The 19,684-nt window shown below is 33.1% G+C and overlaps 1 protein-coding gene and 1 pseudogene across 10 annotated transcripts; one reads left to right on the top strand and one right to left on the bottom strand.

The window, feature by feature from the left end:
* The first annotated feature begins 4,950 nt into the window (after positions 1–4,950).
* Positions 4,951–7,298, top strand: LOC133676525 (BTB/POZ domain-containing protein At3g05675-like; annotated as a pseudogene).
* Positions 7,299–8,688: 1,390 nt separating this feature from the next.
* On the bottom strand, positions 8,689–13,253 carry LOC133677223 (BEL1-like homeodomain protein 1). Of its 10 annotated transcripts, none has more exons than XM_062099123.1 (8): positions 12,765–13,253; positions 12,499–12,591; positions 12,269–12,311; positions 11,825–11,932; positions 10,846–11,662; positions 10,166–10,539; positions 9,957–10,017; positions 8,689–9,847 (listed from the first exon to the last, which is right to left on the bottom strand). In XM_062099123.1, the coding sequence occupies exons 5-8, from the start codon at positions 11,620–11,622 to the stop codon at positions 9,020–9,022; spliced, it is 2,040 nt and encodes a 679-aa protein (XP_061955107.1). In that variant the 5' UTR covers positions 11,623–11,662; positions 11,825–11,932; positions 12,269–12,311; positions 12,499–12,591; positions 12,765–13,253; the 3' UTR covers positions 8,689–9,019. The 10 variants fall into 10 exon arrangements, with proteins under 10 accessions (XP_061955107.1, XP_061955109.1, XP_061955108.1 ...); XM_062099125.1 differs by having other exon boundaries at positions 12,970–13,253; XM_062099124.1 differs by lacking the exon at positions 12,269–12,311 and having other exon boundaries at positions 12,495–12,591.
* Between the last annotated feature and the right edge of the window lie 6,431 nt (positions 13,254–19,684).

Here is a 19,684-nt window from a genome sequence, read left to right as displayed (position 1 = left end):
TATTCTCAATATTGCTTTTTTTTTTTGGAATTCTTTTGATGAATCAACACGTTCATTTTAATTGCAGCTCAGAAAGAGATGGTCGGCTTTTAGATGCATGCATTTATTGTCTTGAGATTAAAATGCATGTATATTATGCTCATCAGAATGTTGGTCCACTACGTACACAGAGGGGGGATTCAAGTCTGCCCGAAAAATTCTTCATTTAAAGTTAATTTGTTGTCTTTAATTCTTGTATTAATGCCTAATTATGTTGATCTTTGATTTTTGTCTCTAAAGTTCCACGCTTTCATCATTGCTTGTATGTATACTTTCAAATTAACCATTGGCTAGTCAAATCAAATTTCCCGTATAGATTGAAATTTTTTTTTTATTTTTTTATTAAATAATAATAATAACTTGAATAAACCATGTTATTAACCGTGAAATCCTATTATATCCTCCCATATTATATCCGTATTATGTAATTCGTGTTCATTTTTCTTTTTTAAAGGTTCTTCGGCTCTGGGCAGAAGAGAAACTTCATGAATATGGAATATGCTCATACCACAAGTCAATCCGTGCTTGATTGATTCTACTCTCTCAGATTTGTGTGGCCTAAATCGTCGGCTGGTCGTGGAATCTCTTGCAAACTTTGAATCTCATGGCGTCCAAGTCCTCCTGTTTTGTCTGTTTTCTGCTAGTGGGACACTGCTTAATTATTCATCCTCTCATCCTTCCCCACCTCCTTTTAACACTTTCAACAGCTTTAATTACCAACTGGCCCACGATACTTGTCTATCGAATCAAATTATGTTCTTAACATAACCAAATATACGGAGATTATAAAAAATTATTTCATATTAATACTAAATCTACGGTGGAGTTTAAAATTAAATAGTGTAGGAGTTTATTAAAAGTAATTTAATTGATTTACTTGATTTATTTGATTTAAAAATAAAAAAAATATGATGATAAAATTTAAGAAAAATAAGGATGAAGTTGACAAAAAAAACCTCCCGACCTAACTTCTTATCTGATTCGATTTTAAAGTTAAACAATTGTCTCAATATGATTCAATAGACTTAACTAGTTTAAAAGTATTCGATTGAATGATAAAAAAACCATGAGGATAAAATTAAGAAACAAATAATGAAATTCACAAGAAAAACCTTTCGTACTGACTTCTTGTATAATTCGAGTTTAAAATTAAATTATGTAAGAGTTACCTTGAAATGATCAAGTTGACTTAATCGGTTTAAAAATAACCCAAATGATTGTTAAAAAAACCCTAAAAATAAAATTGAAAAAAAAGGATAAAATTAGGGCAATCCATCAACTAGAACAATGTGAATATATGGAAGTTTCCACTATTTAACCCATTTTTGGCTATTTAAAAAGAACAACTACAATTATGTAAAAAAGTGAATTAAATGCTTATGTTTGTATTAAAAAAAAATACTTATGCTTGTTTTGCATCATTTTATTTCTTCAAAACAAGACTTTTCTGCTATGCATTTTGAAAACGTCTTTCCGGAACAATTTACTCCTTTTCCATAAAGAATCTTGATTAAAAAATAAAATAAAATAAGTTTGACAATAACTTTAAGAGGGTGGGCCTCACAAGAGCTAACTCTTATACATTACAGTTTGTGAAAAAATCTATAGCCCAAACTTGCGAACTTAATCATGTTTAGTTTCTTATTTAAGTTCGAATATGGGTTTTAATTAATTACGAATTTAAAAGATTAATTTTGGTTCAAAGTTGACTTGAAATTTTTATTCTCGCCCTCAAGCTTTTTATTAGTTTTCTATTCATTTTCTATAGGATTTTTTTAGTGGTTTTGAAAATAGTACGGGTTCTTTAATTTTTTTTTATCTTTATTATATTTAGCTTTTTTTTAAGGTATCTTATTTTAAAATTAAATTAAACTAAATGATTTCTTCCATCCAAATTTAATTCTTCAAGTGTTGAGCTATTAAATTGAGTCTAGGTTGAGAATTTAATTAATTGCGAGCTTAAAAGTTTAACATGAGTTTACAAGGTTCACTCAAGCTTACTTGATGTTTTTTCTTTTTTAAACTCTTTTTTTTTTTTTTATGATTGATGCAACCATATTATTCGATAGTTTCACCCACATTTAACTAGTGTCTTGTCTATGTTTTATTTATAAAATGCCTTAATATTCTTTATTTTATGTTTTGAATGCACTTTTGGATGAAAGATGCAAAAAGCAGTAAATTAGAGGTAATTGATAGATTTGACATTCAATCGATGTTTTGTGCAGAGCATGAGCTCTAAAGGTCAAAATGAAGTGATTCCAGTGACATTAAAAAGCTAACATCCATACCTTTCTGGACATCTAAGGCAAGAAAATAAAATAAGGAAGAGTATGGAAAACGCAGCTTTCAAAGTCAAATCTCATAATCTGCCAATGTTGATCTTCGGTCATTCCGACTTGAATATCTGGAGCTACAGAAGTCCAATTGATGCAAACTTAATTTTGTTGGATTCCTGACTCAAAGGCCTATAAACTCTTCAAATTTCATAAAAACACAATGTCATATGAGGGAGATATGATTTTTCAAAGATGACAATCGAATTCTGCCAACAAACAGGTTTCGTGAAGAAACGAGTTCAAAGTACGTTCCAAAGCATCTAAACCATTATCCAAGTTTTTATTTCAGCAATTTAGCTCCTCTAAGTCAAAGTTTGAAGATTTCAAGCAAGGCTATTTCTTTTTTTTTTTAGAAAAATAGTTATTAAAGTACTTAAATGTAAACAATCTACTTAAGGGAAGACTATTTTATAAAATAGAAACTAGGGTTTTATAGAATATAAAAAGAATGAGAGAAGAGAAGGGGGGCAGCTAACCAAGAGGAGAAAAACGCCCCCTCCTCTAAGAAACTCAAAATCATGCATTCTTTTTTCTTTTTGATTAGTTGTTCTATAAACATGTAAGGCTAAACACTTTTTCTTGGTTGCAAGGACACAAAAACTTTCGGATTTCAAGAACTGTGAAATTTATTTTACCTTTTCTTTTCAGTTTATATGATGAGTATGTTTATTCTCTTATGCTTATTTTTCCTATGATTATTTATTTTAATTGTTAGAGTGGACTCTAAGTTATTATTGTAGACAATCTATTGCTAAGTTTGATATCAAAACCGGAGTTGTGGTATATGAACTTGTGAAGCAACTGAGTTTAATAATTGTGGCAGATTTACGTTATTAATTTTAGAAAGAACATTCAATCAAATCAAACAACGATTTCATCCTATAATATTATTTTGTCGCTTCCTATAGAATTTGTCTTTCTTTTTAAAATAACAAGGGTTGCATCAGAGTTTTTTTTCAATCTTTATTAAATTTAGTTTTAGTAAAATAATTTTTAATTAAATTAAATTTATTGATTTAATATTTTGACTTTTAATTGAGTGGGTGTTGAGCTTTTTAGTCAAGTCAAAGTCTATAATTTAACAAGTTACGAGTTTGAGAGATTAATTCGGTTTACGAGATTTACTTAGGCTTATTTGGTTTTTTTTAAGTTCTCTTTTTTGTTTCATCCACCAACATTTAATTATTTTTTTTATTTATTTTCTATGAAATTTCTCTGTGGTTATGAAAGTAACAAGGGTTAACTCAGATTTTTTTCTACCTTTGTTAAATCTAGTTTTTTTAATCAGAATTTTATTTTTAAATTAAATTAAATTAATTGTGTGAGAATAAGCATGAGATGCTTACTTTATGGTGTTTTTTTTCTTTTAGAGTCACTACTCTAACAACACGTGCAACCTTTTTCAATTATCAAATTCATTGATTTTACTTACTCCTTTTAAAATATTGATATCACATAAACTTTCTTTTTTATATTGGCAAAAAATTAACTTGGCCTGCTAATTAAATTACTTACTCCTTCATTGTTTTTAATCAAATTATATTTTTATTGGTCATCTTAGTTATTTTTAAACATGTTAAGTTGATTGGATTATATCATATCAATTTTTATATAATTTAAAATTTTGCATGCTAAAAATTATATTAACAATATCCAAATATTTTATTATATATAAAAAAAATCAATCCAACCCATGGCGTAGTCACTGGTTAATTTAAAGGATATACACTAATTCTTCCGCGGAATTTGTATAGTTGGATGCAATAAATAATGCTCAACTTACTCTAGATGTTGGCAAGTGTTTAGGATATCTTTTACAGGGATTCCTTATAGTATCAACTCCTTTCTTCTAGGAAGAAGAGTGTTGCTGGAGGGAAGATGCAAGCTTCTTCAAAATCGTCAACATTATAAGCATAAGGCATGCTATGTTTGTTATCTATCACATGATGAGTTCCGAAACCTTGCTCGTAGAAATCCCCCAGAATTTTGAAGGCAAAACTCAGGCGGTGACCACAATCTGTACATTTCTAAAGAAGTTTTTATTATGCGATTTGACACATTTTACAGAACTAATCAATGAACACTAGGAATGAGTTGTTTTGCCGAAATATTTGTTGGGAAAATTGCATTGACAGTATGACACTTTCCTTTCTAAAATCTTTAATTGAGACTTGAAAATACCATAGAAATACCTGGGTAAATGACTCGTTTCTATATGCATGTCGCCAGAAGAGCAGCAAGTACCTTCGCGGCTCGCCAAGTGGACTAGACTTCGGTTGGATTAGCTTCTTTCATGCAAGCGTAGTCAAACCAAAAGCCCAAATACTTGGTCTAGATCCACCTGTTTCTATTTTACCCAGCAAGAATTTAAATATTGAGCTTTCATGGCAGGCCCATACTTCATAGATTTTCTAGGCTGGACTAGACTTCGAGAGGTTGTTTGAGAACACGTTTTAGTTTTTTTAAAATTTGTATTTTTTGTTTAAATTTTTGTTTATATATTTTTATATTATTTTAATATATTTTAGAATAAAATTTTTTTTAGATAAACATCCTGTATTATACTCGCAAGCACTCACTTTGTTACTTGCAAATAAAGAAACCAAAGTATCCTCGACAGAGTGAGCAGAATCAAAGAGGCTTTACCAGGTTATCTGTGAATGCGAAATCAAGAAAACGAGGAATAAAATAAAGGTTGTGTAGTTTTTTATGATAACTTGTTATTTTTCTTTGTAATTCTGTTCATTAATATCTGGTTCTTCACTCACTAATAATTCTGTTCATTATTACCTCAAGAATTTGCTTATAGTTGATGTCAGTCTGGGAACAGGATAGAAACTTGGTCAAGTGGGTAGCTAGAAAAAATAAATTGAAACGTGATTTCGAAAGTTGAGGGTGAAAATGTATGCCCAATTCATATTTGGGGTTGTTTTATAATAGCCTGTTTTGATATAATGTCAGGGCCTTTTTTAATCTTCAATTTCTTTAGATGAAGAACGAGTAGCTATGAAACTAGAGCTGCGAAGTCTATCTTTGGAAAGGTGATGTTTTTATATTTTTGTCTCAAGTTTGAATGAATCTTGGATCAATTTAAGTTTCAGAGAGCCGAGCCATTCTGTTATTTGGGTTTAATTTATACCATTTTCTATTTACTGAAAGGATTGATATATGTAACTTAGTTAATGATGCTCTTAGAGCTCAACTAATCAAGTTTTAGACCATTTCAATCTGCAATTCCTTTAAGTTACTCAGGTTCTATTCTAGCAGTTTGGTTCAATTAAGTCTGTGACATCAAGTGTTGAAATTCAGTGCAATGAGAATATATAAGAGGTGAAATCCAAGGCTATGTGATTTTCTTTTGAGAGGTGCGCCATCCCTCCTTGTAGTGACAATATGATTGAACCATACTGATGTTGTATGGTTCCGTGAATTTGTCTTGCCATAGTTCAATAATGCATGTAATCCTGCTGAATGACTGTAATTGATTTGTTTCTATCATGGCTATGTTTCATTCCCTCAGCTATTTCTGATTCTTTTAGTTGTACAATGAATTTAACTCTGTTTATGATTTCTGTTGATTCAATATTTACTTACATGAAAGAGCCAGGTAGGATTGGTGATTGCTCAACCAGAGATGTTGTTGTCCAATTCCAAACACAGGAAGACCGAGATAATTGGTTTTGGCGTCATTCTAATATCTTGGTATGCTGACAGCCATTCTGAGAACTGGCCTACTTGCCAGATCATTGACTCATGGAGCTGTGTTGAAGTTTACTTCCAAGAATCAGACTTTGATCACCATGTCAATTTTCTTCAACTTCTGTGTTGTTATAGATGATTCCTTGGGTGGCTTGTGGCATGGTGTGAAGAATGCCCTTGGCATTCTGCATCTGGCTGTAGATTTTTACAAATTGTTACTGCTTGTGTGAACTACTTGGAAGCAACGCCCTGGGAAAAAGCTGAGGAGGAGGAGGATCCTAAAAATCATACCACGCATGGGATCAAAAGCGCAACCAATTCTGGCCCTTTTCCAACCAGTCAATCCATCAGCTGTCGGATATTAAATTTGCCATTTCATTATCTCCTTACCCATGAATGATCTTGAAACTTCTGCACAAGAGCAGCATGTGTACAGGCTGACTGAGGATGATGATGCCCCTCTATTGACAGTTGATGAGGAGGTCAAATTTGAAGCAAAAGAATGTGTGAAGGGACTGTTCACCAGATTTAACGATATGTTGGAAGCTTTGTTATGTGATCCTGTGGAATCAGCTAATGAGAAAGAGAAAATGCAATCTTTTCAATCATATCTATCAGATTTGTCATTGGCTTGCTAGATATTAAATAAGTTGGTAATCATGAAGGAATTTGTCAATAAATCGATGCTAGTTCAGGTTGTTGAGCGAGCTAGTTCAGAAGCCAAAATTATTGAGACAAAGTCGAAGGTTGTAGAGATGGCAGCAAAGGTTTTAGAAGCAATAGGATATGGCATTGTTATTCTTCCTACTGCAAAACGGCTTCACTTGGTGAAGGTTTGGCATCCATTTGTGAGGGTTACCAAAGCATTAATTGATTCTGCCACAACTAATGCCGAGGATGCTCCAGAACTTACGATTGTTAGTGAGCTATGCCAGTCCTTAGATCCACATTTGTTTCAATGGTTCTTGCGCTGCCATCAGAAGACCAGGCAGAGATTTTGACTGAATGGTTAGGAAATGAGCATATTCGTTATCCAGACTTCACCGAGGCAATTGAGGTGTGGTGTTACAGGTCCAAGGTTGCAAACAGAAGGTTAGAAGACACACTGGGCAGCCATGGCAGGGCCACACTTTGATAATTTGTTTTTCATCTTTTTGTCAGGAGTAAATATATGATGTGGCTTAGTTACCTAATAATAATATAAATTAAATTTTAAAATCTTACTAATAGTTAAAAATTTTAATTTAAATTAAGATAATTTTTTAATATGATATCAAATTTTATTAATCAAACAATTACGAGTTTAAATCTTATTATTTTTATTTTATTTAAAAAATTAATTATATAAAGTATTTTGAGTCCATACAAGTTTTTCAAGTTCAAAACTTTTTTACTTAAAGAGTAGAATATATAATATAAATTATATTTTATAATCTCATTTAATTACTTAAATTTTTAAATTAAAAGAATTCTTTAATCGTTAAAAAAATCAAGAATTCATTTTTCTATCCTTTGCAAAGATTAGGGTATGATTTATAAAGTTTCACTGAAAAGAGACCCCTAAACTAGCTAGGTGCCCTAGATTTTAGCTTATCATCCAAGTGTGAAGTTACATTCTACATGAGGCCGATTCTGTTTGATTGTAATCTATAATTGTGACTACCACTAATTCTATTTTAATTAAACTATCAAAAATCTTCGGGGCTTGTTCTATCAGATGTTCCAATTTTGCTCATGCCAATTTTCATCCGTCTATTGATCATTTACTAGATTACTTTGTAATTGAAGGCCTTATAAGTCAAGCTTATTTATCAATCTTAGAACACTTCCATTAAGTTGATTTACATGTTTTTCCTTCTTAGAACACCAACTCTTCTGCCATGGAAAGAAGTTTGAAGAACCTTAAATTTGGAATTATTTCTCTGAGGGTTTTTGTTGAGTACAAAAACAATAACCAAGTAATTAGGCTATTCGCCTATTGCCCCCAGTAGTTCAGGGCAAGGAACGACCTTTCTAAAAGAATATAATTCGTGGTATGAGAAAACCTCATCCGTGTTGGACAATTATGGGTAGTAGTTGAGGATTCAGTATCCTTGGCAAAGAAGCAATCCTTGTAAACAAAGACAAATCTGCAATATACCCCATTGCCTTATCTAATTCCACCTAATAAACAATAGTTTCGTTACTTTTCTTCTTCTATTGAGCAATATGATTTTGGACCGTCTGGATCTGTTAATTTTGCATGTGTTCTTGCTCCTTTTGACTTTATTTTTCAACCTACTTTTGTATCCCGACTTTTCTCTAGCAGTGCGCCTTTTGGGGTTCCTCATCTAGCTATCAAAATTCCCAGCATCAGAAAATCATATTCTGCAACCACTCCTGACTTGTCTTTGAAAACTTTGTTTGAATGAGACCTATGATGTTTATGCTCCAGAAAGCTCTCCCCTGACAGCACTAAAAGTAGATATAAAAGTGGTTTTCTTCCACTGTATCGTTTCTAGATGATGTTAACCTATTGATTTTAAGGAAAAATATCACTACTGATGTCTGCGGCATCCCATTCTTAAATCTCACATCCTGTGTGTAGCTAGCAATCAACTGAGCGTCACAGTTCATACATACTTGTCTTTATTTGATGAAATACACAGTGACATCAGGATTGCTCACAATCAATATACTATATTGGTATACCCCAATAGCTAACTCTTATGACACCAAGCCATCTATCATCCATATTCAAAACTTACAAAAATAATATACAATCTCAACTATATAATCTTAAATCCTAAGCTGTCTAAGAACTCAAAGTATAGACCTATACTAAAGTGAGTTTTCTTCTTTCTTTACACTACCATGCATTTTCATTGTTCCCTAGTTATAGATGGAACAGCAACAAATAGTGAAAAGAGATCCTGAAGCCTCCACCTCTTTTTCCTAATATATCAGGCCACAAAGTCTGGCAACAGTTGTGCTAAAAACCTCTTTCGGTTCTGAATGTCGATGCTCTCGTATGCAGTTGAAGAGTGAGGCGTGGATGTGTTAATGGCTCCAAACTCATTTGGCTCACCAATTTCTACTCTTCTTCCCAGTTGAATGTTTTGGTTAGGAAGAAAAGTTTGGTGAGTGCCTGATAAGGAGAGGTTTTCACAATGTGGTAACCCGAGAGAGAGAGAAACACCATTGCCAGAAAACCTTGGTGTAAACTGCTCGCCATCAAACCTCCCAATTTCGCCAATTGGGTATTGCCCAAAACCTCCAATGAAGTTGGTTTGACCTCCCATGAATGAGTAGCCATCCCTACTCTGCCTCTCACTGCCGAATTTCACAGAAACCTGCTCATCATTTGCCTCACCAGGCTTGATGTCCATGTTTATGGATGGCACACTAGTTGAGGACTGTATGAAATCATTGCTTCTTCGTTTCTTCGGGCTCCTTTGTGTGATCCCTTCTAATTCTGATGATCCTATAAAGGAAAACCCAGACTGGTTTCGGACATTTCCTCCAACAGGAGATGTTGAAGCTGTCGGCATTGAGATCGCAGAAGGAGCATCTGGTGAATTGTCCAAGGACTTGAAATTTCTAGTTTGATTTTCGCTTGCCGAACCTTTCTCTTGAAGAACTGACCGAGAAGCAGAATCTTCATTGTGATCACTCTTGCTTGTTTTGTCCTCTGATCCATCCTGTTCTTGTTCCTTAATTTCCTCCGTGTACATTTCTTCTACCATCGGCTTCCAAAGTCGCACTCGAGCGTTTATGAACCAATTAGACACCTGTGCAGTAGCAGACACACAATATAAGAATTTCCAAAGCTGCGATTCGAATATTAGAATTTCCACAGCTGCGATTGAAATGCTAAAAAATGCAGGAGATGGTTCATACCTGGCTCCTCGTGAGTCCTGTTTGTTTTGCGAGCATGTGCTTGTCTGAATCCTTGGGATAGCTGAAACATGAAAGGTTCACAAATCAGACATGAATATATAAAAACGGACCAAAACCTAGAATTCAGGAATTTTTGTTGGATCATGTAAAACAACTACGATTATCTACATGAAACTAGTCATCAATAGGAAAGGGCAAAATATGCTTACGGGTGGAGAAAGTGTTCGAAGAGCCAAGCACGGAGAACTGAAACTGATCTTTCAGGCAATCCTCTCTGTGGTCTCCAAGCATTGTGCTGGATCATTCCCAACTGCTGAAGTGCACGCTGTTGCCTAAGGTGATGATCGACAAATTTGAGCCTTGAACCTTCAATCTTTCCTCCCAAGCAATCCTCTTCACCTAAGCTTTTGTTTGCAGCTTTAATTTGACCTGTTATTGCATCCTTCAAGCACCTAAACTGCTTGGAGATTGTTTTCAGCGCAAGGGATGTATATGTCTTAGCAGAACCAATTCCTGCTGCTTGCTCAAACGAGGAAATCACAATCTGCATCTGGTGATGATAATGCCTGTACCTTTGCTCCACCTGCAGATAATAAAAAACAAGAATGAATAAAAGTATCTGCTTTCATAACAGGGTAGATATTATCGAGTTGAATACAACACCAGCTGACTGAGATTTGGACTCAGTTTCATTTGATGGGTTTCGTACAGTGATAGAGACCTAACTTTAATCCAACTGATCTCAGCCAATATTTTACTAGACACAATCAAGAACATTCCAAGAAGCTGTAAACTTCATTTTCAAAACTAACTCATTAAAACCTCGCCAACACAAATTGTTAACACACCAATTGAAAACAACACATAGCTACACGTATAAACTGCGTACCTCATCAAGCATGCTCATAAGTTTAGCCTTCTTCATCTGAATTTCCTGCCTCTCGGCAGTGGAAAGCTCCGGTCCACGCTTCCCACTTACTTCTCCTCCACCAGACCCTTCTCCGGCTAATGATTCTCCAACCACTTTGTTACTAGTGTTACTACCAATCCCATTACTCCTCTTTGACAATTCACTCTTAATATCATTATTATTCACGCTAACAACCTCATCAAGTAGCTCTTGAGCAGCCTTCAAGTACTTTGAGCTCAGCAACACCCCTTGCATACCCAGAACCCCATTTGTCACACCCGAGCCTGATGACACCGACCCACCGGACACCCTTATATCTTCACCAGATACAGTTTGAGCCTGCGATCCAAAACAGCCTTGCTTTTGTGAGGAGAGGCTCAAAGACAGACCTCGCTGAGCGCGTGGTGTGTCACGCGCGGTCGGTGGAGGGTCAATTGGATTGTAAAGATTGTAATGGATACGCGGAATAAGTCCATGCAAAGTGGAAGCGTCATGGGAGTTAGGGTCCAAAGGGATGCCAACGAATTGTTGGGTGTTGGGTGGCGCGTGGCCCGAGAGGTGGGGTGGAGGAGAGAGGCTGTTGGAAGCAGCAGCAGAAGCAGCGGCGTTGAGGAATACAAAGTTGTTGGAAGGTGGTGGTGGAGGGGTGTTGGAATATTGGACATAAGTAGGGTTCATAAGAACAAGAGTTTGGAGACCTTCTGCTGATGCTGCAGCTGCTTGGAAATCAGGATTCCCATGAAAGTATGTCGCCATCGGATTGGTTTTCTCGAAAAACTATGTGCAGTCTTTGTATCTACACTTGAAAAGAGACCACGTTAGTTAATTATCCTTCACATCCAAATATCAAATCTAAAGAGACACACAGAAATAAATACACACTACCCTCATCTTTCTACATACATGCAGACACAGTAGTGCCCAGTATATAATTCAATGAGTTCCTTATGTTACTTACCTTCTTTATGAGAGTGGAATTTCTGATCAGCCCATCAAAGACCAAGTGTTTATCAAATATATGGGAGTTTTACAGAGAGTGTAGTGATGATCTCTTGTTACTCGAAGCCTGTGAATCAAGAAGAGGATGCATGAGGAACGAATTCAGAAAGCTTTGAATTAAGTGTAGAATTCTTGTTCATAAATTATACAAATTAATTTATGAACAGTGCGATCAAATCAAGATTTGAAAAGAATTGTTCGTTAATGTTTACATGTTTTCATCTTCTATAGAGGTCGAGTATCAACATCTAGAAGAAGAACGAGTTAGAAAATAGAAGGGTAAGGAGTGGAAAACGGAAAGGTGTTGTTTATATATAGATATTAAGAAAGAGATGGGGGGGATAGTGCAGAGATTGAGAGAGAGAGAATTGATTATAGTCTCAGGTTTTTATATAATTGGAACCTGTTGTAATGGAAATCTGAGTGTGCACGTGCTTCATGATCATCTGCACTTCAAGGGGAAGGAACAAATTTTCACTTACAATGACTTGAAGCCCATGAATTGTGAGAGAAGGAGAGAGAACTAACGATAAACAGTTGGGGCTAAAATACACGAGAAAAGGAAAGGGAGGACAAATATGTGCGTGTGTGTGTGTGTGTATACATGAAAAACACAAAGGAGCACCCACCCACCTGTCTCTTGTATGATCTATCTATGGATTGAACAGTCTCTTCACTTCTTAAGAGGAAAGACCTCTGTCAGACTCAAATCTCTGCAACTTCCCCCTTTGAAAAGGAAAAAGAGATGTCAAGAGAAAGATGGGGTTAAAAAGGCTGGGAAAAAGATACCCTTCTTTATTCACTCATTATCCACACATAATAATATTTTTGAACCCCCCATTTTATTACCAAAAAAATTCAAAAAAAAATTAAATAAATTAGGCTAGAAAGGAAATTACTTTGACTAGTTAATTCATGCGCTAGTAGCATGTTTTTCTTGATTGGTAGTGGGAGTGTGTAGTATATATCATGAGAGGTTGTTATCTATCAGTTCTGCACTTTGATGAGGACCATATCTTATAGTATACTTCTATGGACACCTTCTCCCTCCCTCCCTCCCTCCCTCTCTCTCTCTCTCTCTTTTATGGCTTTTGAGTGAGGTACCTGCTGCGAATAGATCAAAACCAGGGAGCTTCTGTGATTTGACCTTTCCTTTTCAAATCATTCGATGCCTCAGGCAAACTTTGATGATGAGCCACAAAGAACCCTTTTTTTTCCCCTTTCTTTTTTAGTGTTCGAGCATGTGTGAGAGAGAGAGAGGGGATCTATACGCATGTAGTAAGTGTGTTATATATAAAAAGAAAGAAAAGAAAACAATAATAATTGAGATTTCATCAAAGGGTGTCAAAAGAGCTGAAAAACTAGCTAGGAAACGCCTCCTTTCAAAACCCAAAAACTTGGTAAATGAAAATTATAAAGAAAAGATGACGATGATGATGATGAGAGCTGGATGTGGGTGGAGGGTGGTCCCTTTTGTTCAATTCAATAATAAATATCTCTGTCTTCTTCACATTTTTGTTTTTTCTTCTTCTTTCTTTACTTTTATTTTCATTTTTTGGGTATATATAATTCTTGTGGTTGGACGACGGAGTATGAAGATAAAGCAATTGGAACACAGAGCCAATCACCACAGCACCTCCAATTTTCAAATATATACGTACCTATGGATATTAATTATACCAATTTCCATCCTGTATTAATTACATATATTATTACTGTTTCTGTGTATATATGTGTGTATAAAAATTTAGAATATGGTATTAAAAAGCAAAATTCAATAGTGGATCATTCCAAGTGCATGCATTTGCATCAAGGTAGACAAAATATATGGGCCCTGCCTAGCCATAGGTTCTCACTGTTTTTACTGTTCCTTCTTTTGGCTAAAATTATTGAAAACAAACTACATATCTTCGTTATGGAAGAGTTTTCTGGTATCTGCTCCTAACACTTGTCTATTTTCCCGCTGTTCTTCTTCAAACAGCCCCTCTGGGGGAGGGAAGGGGGGGCCTCCAAATTATTCCTCTATTGGAAATATAAAATAAAGGGGTTGATAGCTAGCTGTGTAGCTAGAGATTTTTTAAGAGGTAATAACTATAATTAATAAATAAAGAAGAAAAGGTCTTCAGAACATGACCAGTTAATCAATTCTCAACAGCAACCTTTCGTTGTTGTAGCCAGGCCTGATCTAGATCAGAAAGCAGTTCTATCGCCATCAGAATCAATAATAGTCAAGAATGAGCTTTGAGATGTTAATAGGACTGGTGTGCAAACAAGGCACGTTCAAGATGTTCGTCAGGTAAACAATATGTGGTTTCAGAGGGAAATTATTATAGGGTTTATTATAATGTCAAAGGGGATCTGTGCCATGTTATTAAATTTCCAAGGCCTTGTTTGTAACTGTAAACAAAATTAATTTTTTTATATGTTTAGATTATTTTGCATGTTATTTTAATATATATATATATATATATATATATATATATATATATATATATATATTGTTTCTACCGTGATCTAAGAACACCAAGCAGTCATCCCATGATTCCCCATGTCAAATTTAGCAATAACTCTGCGATTGAATGTCTTCAGGCTGACATTAACTGATCCGCGCGCAGCCAGTGAAAAAAGCTGCAAGGTAATTACTATACAGATGATAATATTTACTACCTCCAAGGTAATATATATATTTATGTCCCATGTGAATTGAAGAAACTGATAATGCAGTACTTGTTGTTGCATTGAATGTCTTCCTTCATGAAAATTAGGAGAACAGGTCAATTTGAAAGCCCAATAATTCAAATAGAGGATTGAAATTGGAGCTCAAGAAATAAATTTCTTGACAGAATTTCCTTTAAGGCACCCTCCAATGTCACTTCACTGAACAGAAAATATCAATTCCTAAAAACGTTACCAATTATTGTCCTCTAGATTTTTTAAATAATAGAAATATAGATAGATTGTTGACTTGATCATTTAAAAGTTTAGCTTTATTTGTTTATTTTATTTATGTTAATAGTTTGTTTTTCAATGCGGTTGGAAGTGTGACAGTGATGGATTTTTAAAGTGTGTTTTTTTTATAGAAATATATTAAAATAATTTTTTAAAAAATATTATTTTTAATATAGCATATCAAAACAATTTAAAATTAAATTAATTTTACCCCACCCATCTAAAATGCAATAAAACGCAATAGAAAACAGGAGCTTGGCATTAAACTCCAAACGGGTAGCTTCCTCTTAAAAAAGAAAAAGAAAGAAAAACTGGATTTATGGGTGCAACCAAACTTGGGACCTTCCAATGTCCTTTTCAAGTGCATTATCAGCTAGTAACTTTAATTTTGAAGCCAAGTTTCTGTTGGATTTAGCGGGCGCAGATCATGTTCTAGCTAGGACTATGTAGTATTGCTGTATTAATGATTTTGATTAAGAAAATGCTAATGCCAAGGAAGTTTCGATACTGGAATCGAAGTGCAAAAGTAATCATAAATGATTGTGACTTTAGATGGATTTAAAATTCAAACAGAACCTGTTGCATGTGTATATATATATTTGATTGTTGTTGTTGTTCATTCTCTAATTTCTTAGTTCATGTCGCTGTGTTTTGTCAGATCTTAATCTTTCGTTTACAATTTATGTTCTATTGGAAGTGATCTTTTAACCTAGTACACATGTCCGTACAAATATTATTGTGTCCCCTTAATGGTGCCATTAGTCCATTTTCAAGAATGTAAGTGCTGCATATCACATCAGACTACCAGAGTAATCCTCTAATTTGGGTGCCACCATCTATATATTGAATGAACATCTTTCCCTCGCACTCAGTTCTAAATTTTAAATTTATTTTTTAAAAATTATTAGTTTGAATCTCATAAATTTTAGGGTTATTAAAATCTTATATGGTCATAAACTTCAGAGCCTGTGAAATTAGTGGAGATGCATATAAGCTGACCCGAACACCCATATTAATAATACTAAAAAAAAACATCTCCCCCTCTCTCTAAAATATCTTCAGTAACTAGATTGTGGTGTATGGCATCTATTTAAAGTGTTTATTAGTTATTTGATTGGTGTTTTGTCGTGGGTTAAATATTTTGTTTTTTAATTAAAAAAATGAATGTATAAACTTTTCCAACTTGTTTTTTTTTATCATTATACAATAAAATTTATAAAAAGATAATCTAGGCTAAAAGACAAGAAAGATAAACTTGATGATAAGCCAAACTTGATAAGTTTGTAACGAAGCTTGGGCCAATTTAAAATGTACAAGATTTGGTTATAGGCTAAGCCAATATTACACAAGAAAATGGTGAAGTCTAGATCGAATGGAAGAAGGATTAGAATACAGTCTAGAAATGGTCTAGATGGTCTAGATTTATCAAAGAAAAACTGACATGGTATGTTGATTAATGGAGGGGAGCAATTGAAGTCGTGCATCCTTAAAACCATGAAGAACAAAAAAGATGGGTAGTTACCAGACAATTTTCTATAGTTTTTCCTATTTGACGAAGGATGAAGTAAGAATTAGGAGACAATCAAACATAACAACAAATCAACAACAAGAACTCCATACAAGTTCAATCAAGTTTGCAAAAACTTCAAAACATGTCTTTAATAGGCAGTAACTAGTAGGTAAATAACTTGTAGGAGATAAGTAGTAGGCTTGTAATCAGTAGGCTTATAATCTAGTAAACTTGTAACTTTTATCTTTAAGAAAACCAGAAAACATCAAAAATATCAGTTAATATTCTTTGGTCAAGGAATTCCAGTGTATGGTTGTAATCAAAGAAAATATCATCAGTTGAATGTAAGTTCTATAATCTTAAATAATTAAAGATCTTATTAACATTCAAAGCATTAAAATATTTGATTACTTCTTAAATGTTAAATTATATTATGGCTCGGGTATTTTTAGAAAATTTTAAAGTAAAAAAAACTAAGTGGAACTCTCCTCACCAAATGGAGCATGTTGATATTAAAATTGACCATTTTGGTTGCTAGAATTGGTATCAACGATGATTTTCTCTCTCATCTCTCTCTAATAAGGGACTAAAATATAAGGAAAATTATTTTTGGTCTAAAATTGAATTGTAAACATTTAAAGGGACCTAAATTGTATTAGTTATAAAGATTAAGGATGAAAGTGTACTTTTTGTGCAAACTCTAAAGATGCCACCTCGTTTGGATGCCTTTTTTACTCCTAACCTTTCTCTTTCAATTTTGCATTTGCCTAAGAAATCATAACCAGTTGACCTTCAATCAGAACCAAATCATCCAGATTAAGAGTTTTATGACCAAAATGATAATAAAAAAAATACGCAATTAATCCACGGTAACATGTGAGTGTGTGAACAATGTATCACATGTTTTTTTCACAAGAAAAACGCTACATGTTTTAGTGTTTTGTATAATGATTCGTTAAAATATTCTGTTTGAAAATTGATCAAACATTATGATCAATCAATAAATTTATTTTAGTTGTCAAAATATATTTTTATTCTATAAGATTTTATTAAATATATTATATGTAATGATCAATACACGATATTATCTAATAATTTCAACAATCACCTTCACTATCACCATCACTACCACCTCTTTAACTTTACCACCGTAATCCTGCTACAATCGTTAGACTCACCATCATCCCACCACTCCACTATCACCAACATCACCTTCTCTTTATCCTCGTCATTTCTATCAACATCTCAAACCCCCTCTTCCATCTCTAACACCCCAATAATTACCACAACGATAACAATCATAAATGCCCTTGTAATATCTTTATTTACTAAAGATTATGATCATGTATAGAATCCTTCTTGTCATTGTTTGTCTCTTGCAAAACTCTTATTTCTCTTATAAGAAAATGATTAATTTTAAAATTTAATGTATTTTTTACCTAAAAAATATTTTTATTGGAGAATATTTCCCTAAAAAAAAAGTGGTTTTTCAATGTTTAACTATCTTAAAGGCATTAATATTTAAAAGAAAAAAAATATTTCTCACCAATGTTCATTGAATGATAATAATAAGATAATCAACAATGTGGTGGTGCATTTAATAATGATAGTAGTAGAGATAATGGTGCAAGTAATGGTAATGAGTTAGTGATGGTGGGAACGATGAAGTGTCGACACGACAAATTAAATCGGTAATTTGATGGTGATTGTTATGTTAATTATGTCAATGATAGTGTGAGGATGTAGAATAAGGTTAAATTAGTATGACTCGTAGTGATTGTATATAAATCAAAATATCTGATACAATATATATTATAATTCATTAGCTTATTGGTTGTAAAAAAATAAAATTAAGGAAAAATTTGCATATACTTCCCAATATTTGATGAAATTCTTAACTATAAATTGGAAGTAAATAATCACACAAATAAACAAAAGGAGATTTTCAAATTGCGGTAAGTGTATAGAAAACATTCTTTATATGATTGTGTTTTGTTTTGGGTTACCGATTAACACTTAACTTTCCTTAACCTTGTTTGCAATATGTTTGTTATGTTAGTTTTGGGAACCACATGTGTAATAATTTCAAGACCTATACTAAAATGGGTAAATTCATATGACTTTCTCAGAGCCTTCCACAACATTTGAAATTATTTTTAGGAGTAGCTCAGATTTTTATTACCATATGTGGAAAATTTCTTCTTAAAATTCCAGAAATGAATTTGTCTATCTCACACTAAGGTTCTTTCATGGCCTTTGATGCTGGAAACCAGGTATATTGGTGGTGATGAGGGAGACAGGTTACTAATGGCACTGGCATTATTGTGCAGTAGTGATTGTTGTTGGGGGTGGTTATTAGTTAAAGTTGTTAGAAGATGGTACTGGTGACACATGAAAGCTAGTTTTTTCATGAAACATATTTCTAACTTTTAAGAGCTTTAATTTGTTTTTTCTAAATTAACAAAATATTCAAAAGTCTAACTAGATTACTATAATATTACTCACAAAATACTATTTACTTGAAAAGGTTTTTTTTTAGTTTCACCTTTAAATGATTTAAATTTTTTTTAATTTCATCCTTAAATATTAGATTGTTTTATGAATTATACTTGTGATTTTTTCAAAAAACTTTATTGGGTTGTATATTGATTTCATGGATTTAGTTTTTTTTATTGTCGATTTTAACATTAGATATGTTAGAAGTAAAGTTTCATAATTTTTTTCAATTTTCTTTCTATTAATTTATCTTCATTTTATTTAAATATTTTTTCAATTGAGCTCTATATTTTGTTTTCTATAAAGTTATCATAATCTCATAACCCAAGTTATTGGCTTGACATGTAGACTCGATTTATTTTTTTGGATATTTTACTAATGGATTTGTTTTTCAATTTCACCTCCAACAACTCAATTTTATTTTTAAAAAAAATTAATTTCATATTTCAATATTAGATTGTTTAGGAATCGAGCTTCGTATTTGTATTTCAATTTCCTTTATGTGGAATTATCTGGATCTCACGAATTTAATTTAATTTTTCTCGATTTTAATTTTTAACATTGGATCTATTGAAAACGGAGCTTCATGATTTTTTTTATTTGCTTTAATGAAGTTATTTTGGTCTCATGATCCAAATCGTGGGTTTAACATGTTAGCTCGGGTTCTCTTTTTTTTTAATTGATTTTTTTATTTCATCCTTCAACATTGGGTTGGTTGAAAATTGGGCTGCAAAATTTTTTTTATTTGATTTTTATGGGGTTATCCTGATCTCATGACCTGGATCACGAATTTAACGAGTTAACCTAGGTAAACTTGAATAGTTTTTTTTTTCTTTTTTTGTTTAATATTTTTTTCCAATTTCA

Source organism: Populus nigra, chromosome 17 (assembly GCF_951802175.1).
Source record: "Populus nigra chromosome 17, ddPopNigr1.1, whole genome shotgun sequence".
NCBI lineage: Eukaryota > Viridiplantae > Streptophyta > Magnoliopsida > Malpighiales > Salicaceae > Populus > Populus nigra.
The sequence above is the reverse complement of the archived record's forward strand: the minus strand, read 5'-3'. Positions and strand labels throughout refer to the sequence as shown.

Excerpts from the sequence above, each read along its gene's own strand:
- LOC133677223 (XM_062099124.1), bottom strand. The coding sequence starts at position 11,622 with ATGGCGACATACTTTCATGGGAATCCTGATTTCCAAGCAGCTGCAGCA. Across the intron at positions 10,540-10,845 it reads TTATGAGCATGCTTGATGAG|GTGGAGCAAAGGTACAGGCA; the intron begins GTACGCAGTTTA and ends TATTATCTGCAG. Across the intron at positions 10,018-10,165 it reads TTCGAACACTTTCTCCACCC|CTATCCCAAGGATTCAGACA; the intron begins GTAAGCATATTT and ends TTCATGTTTCAG.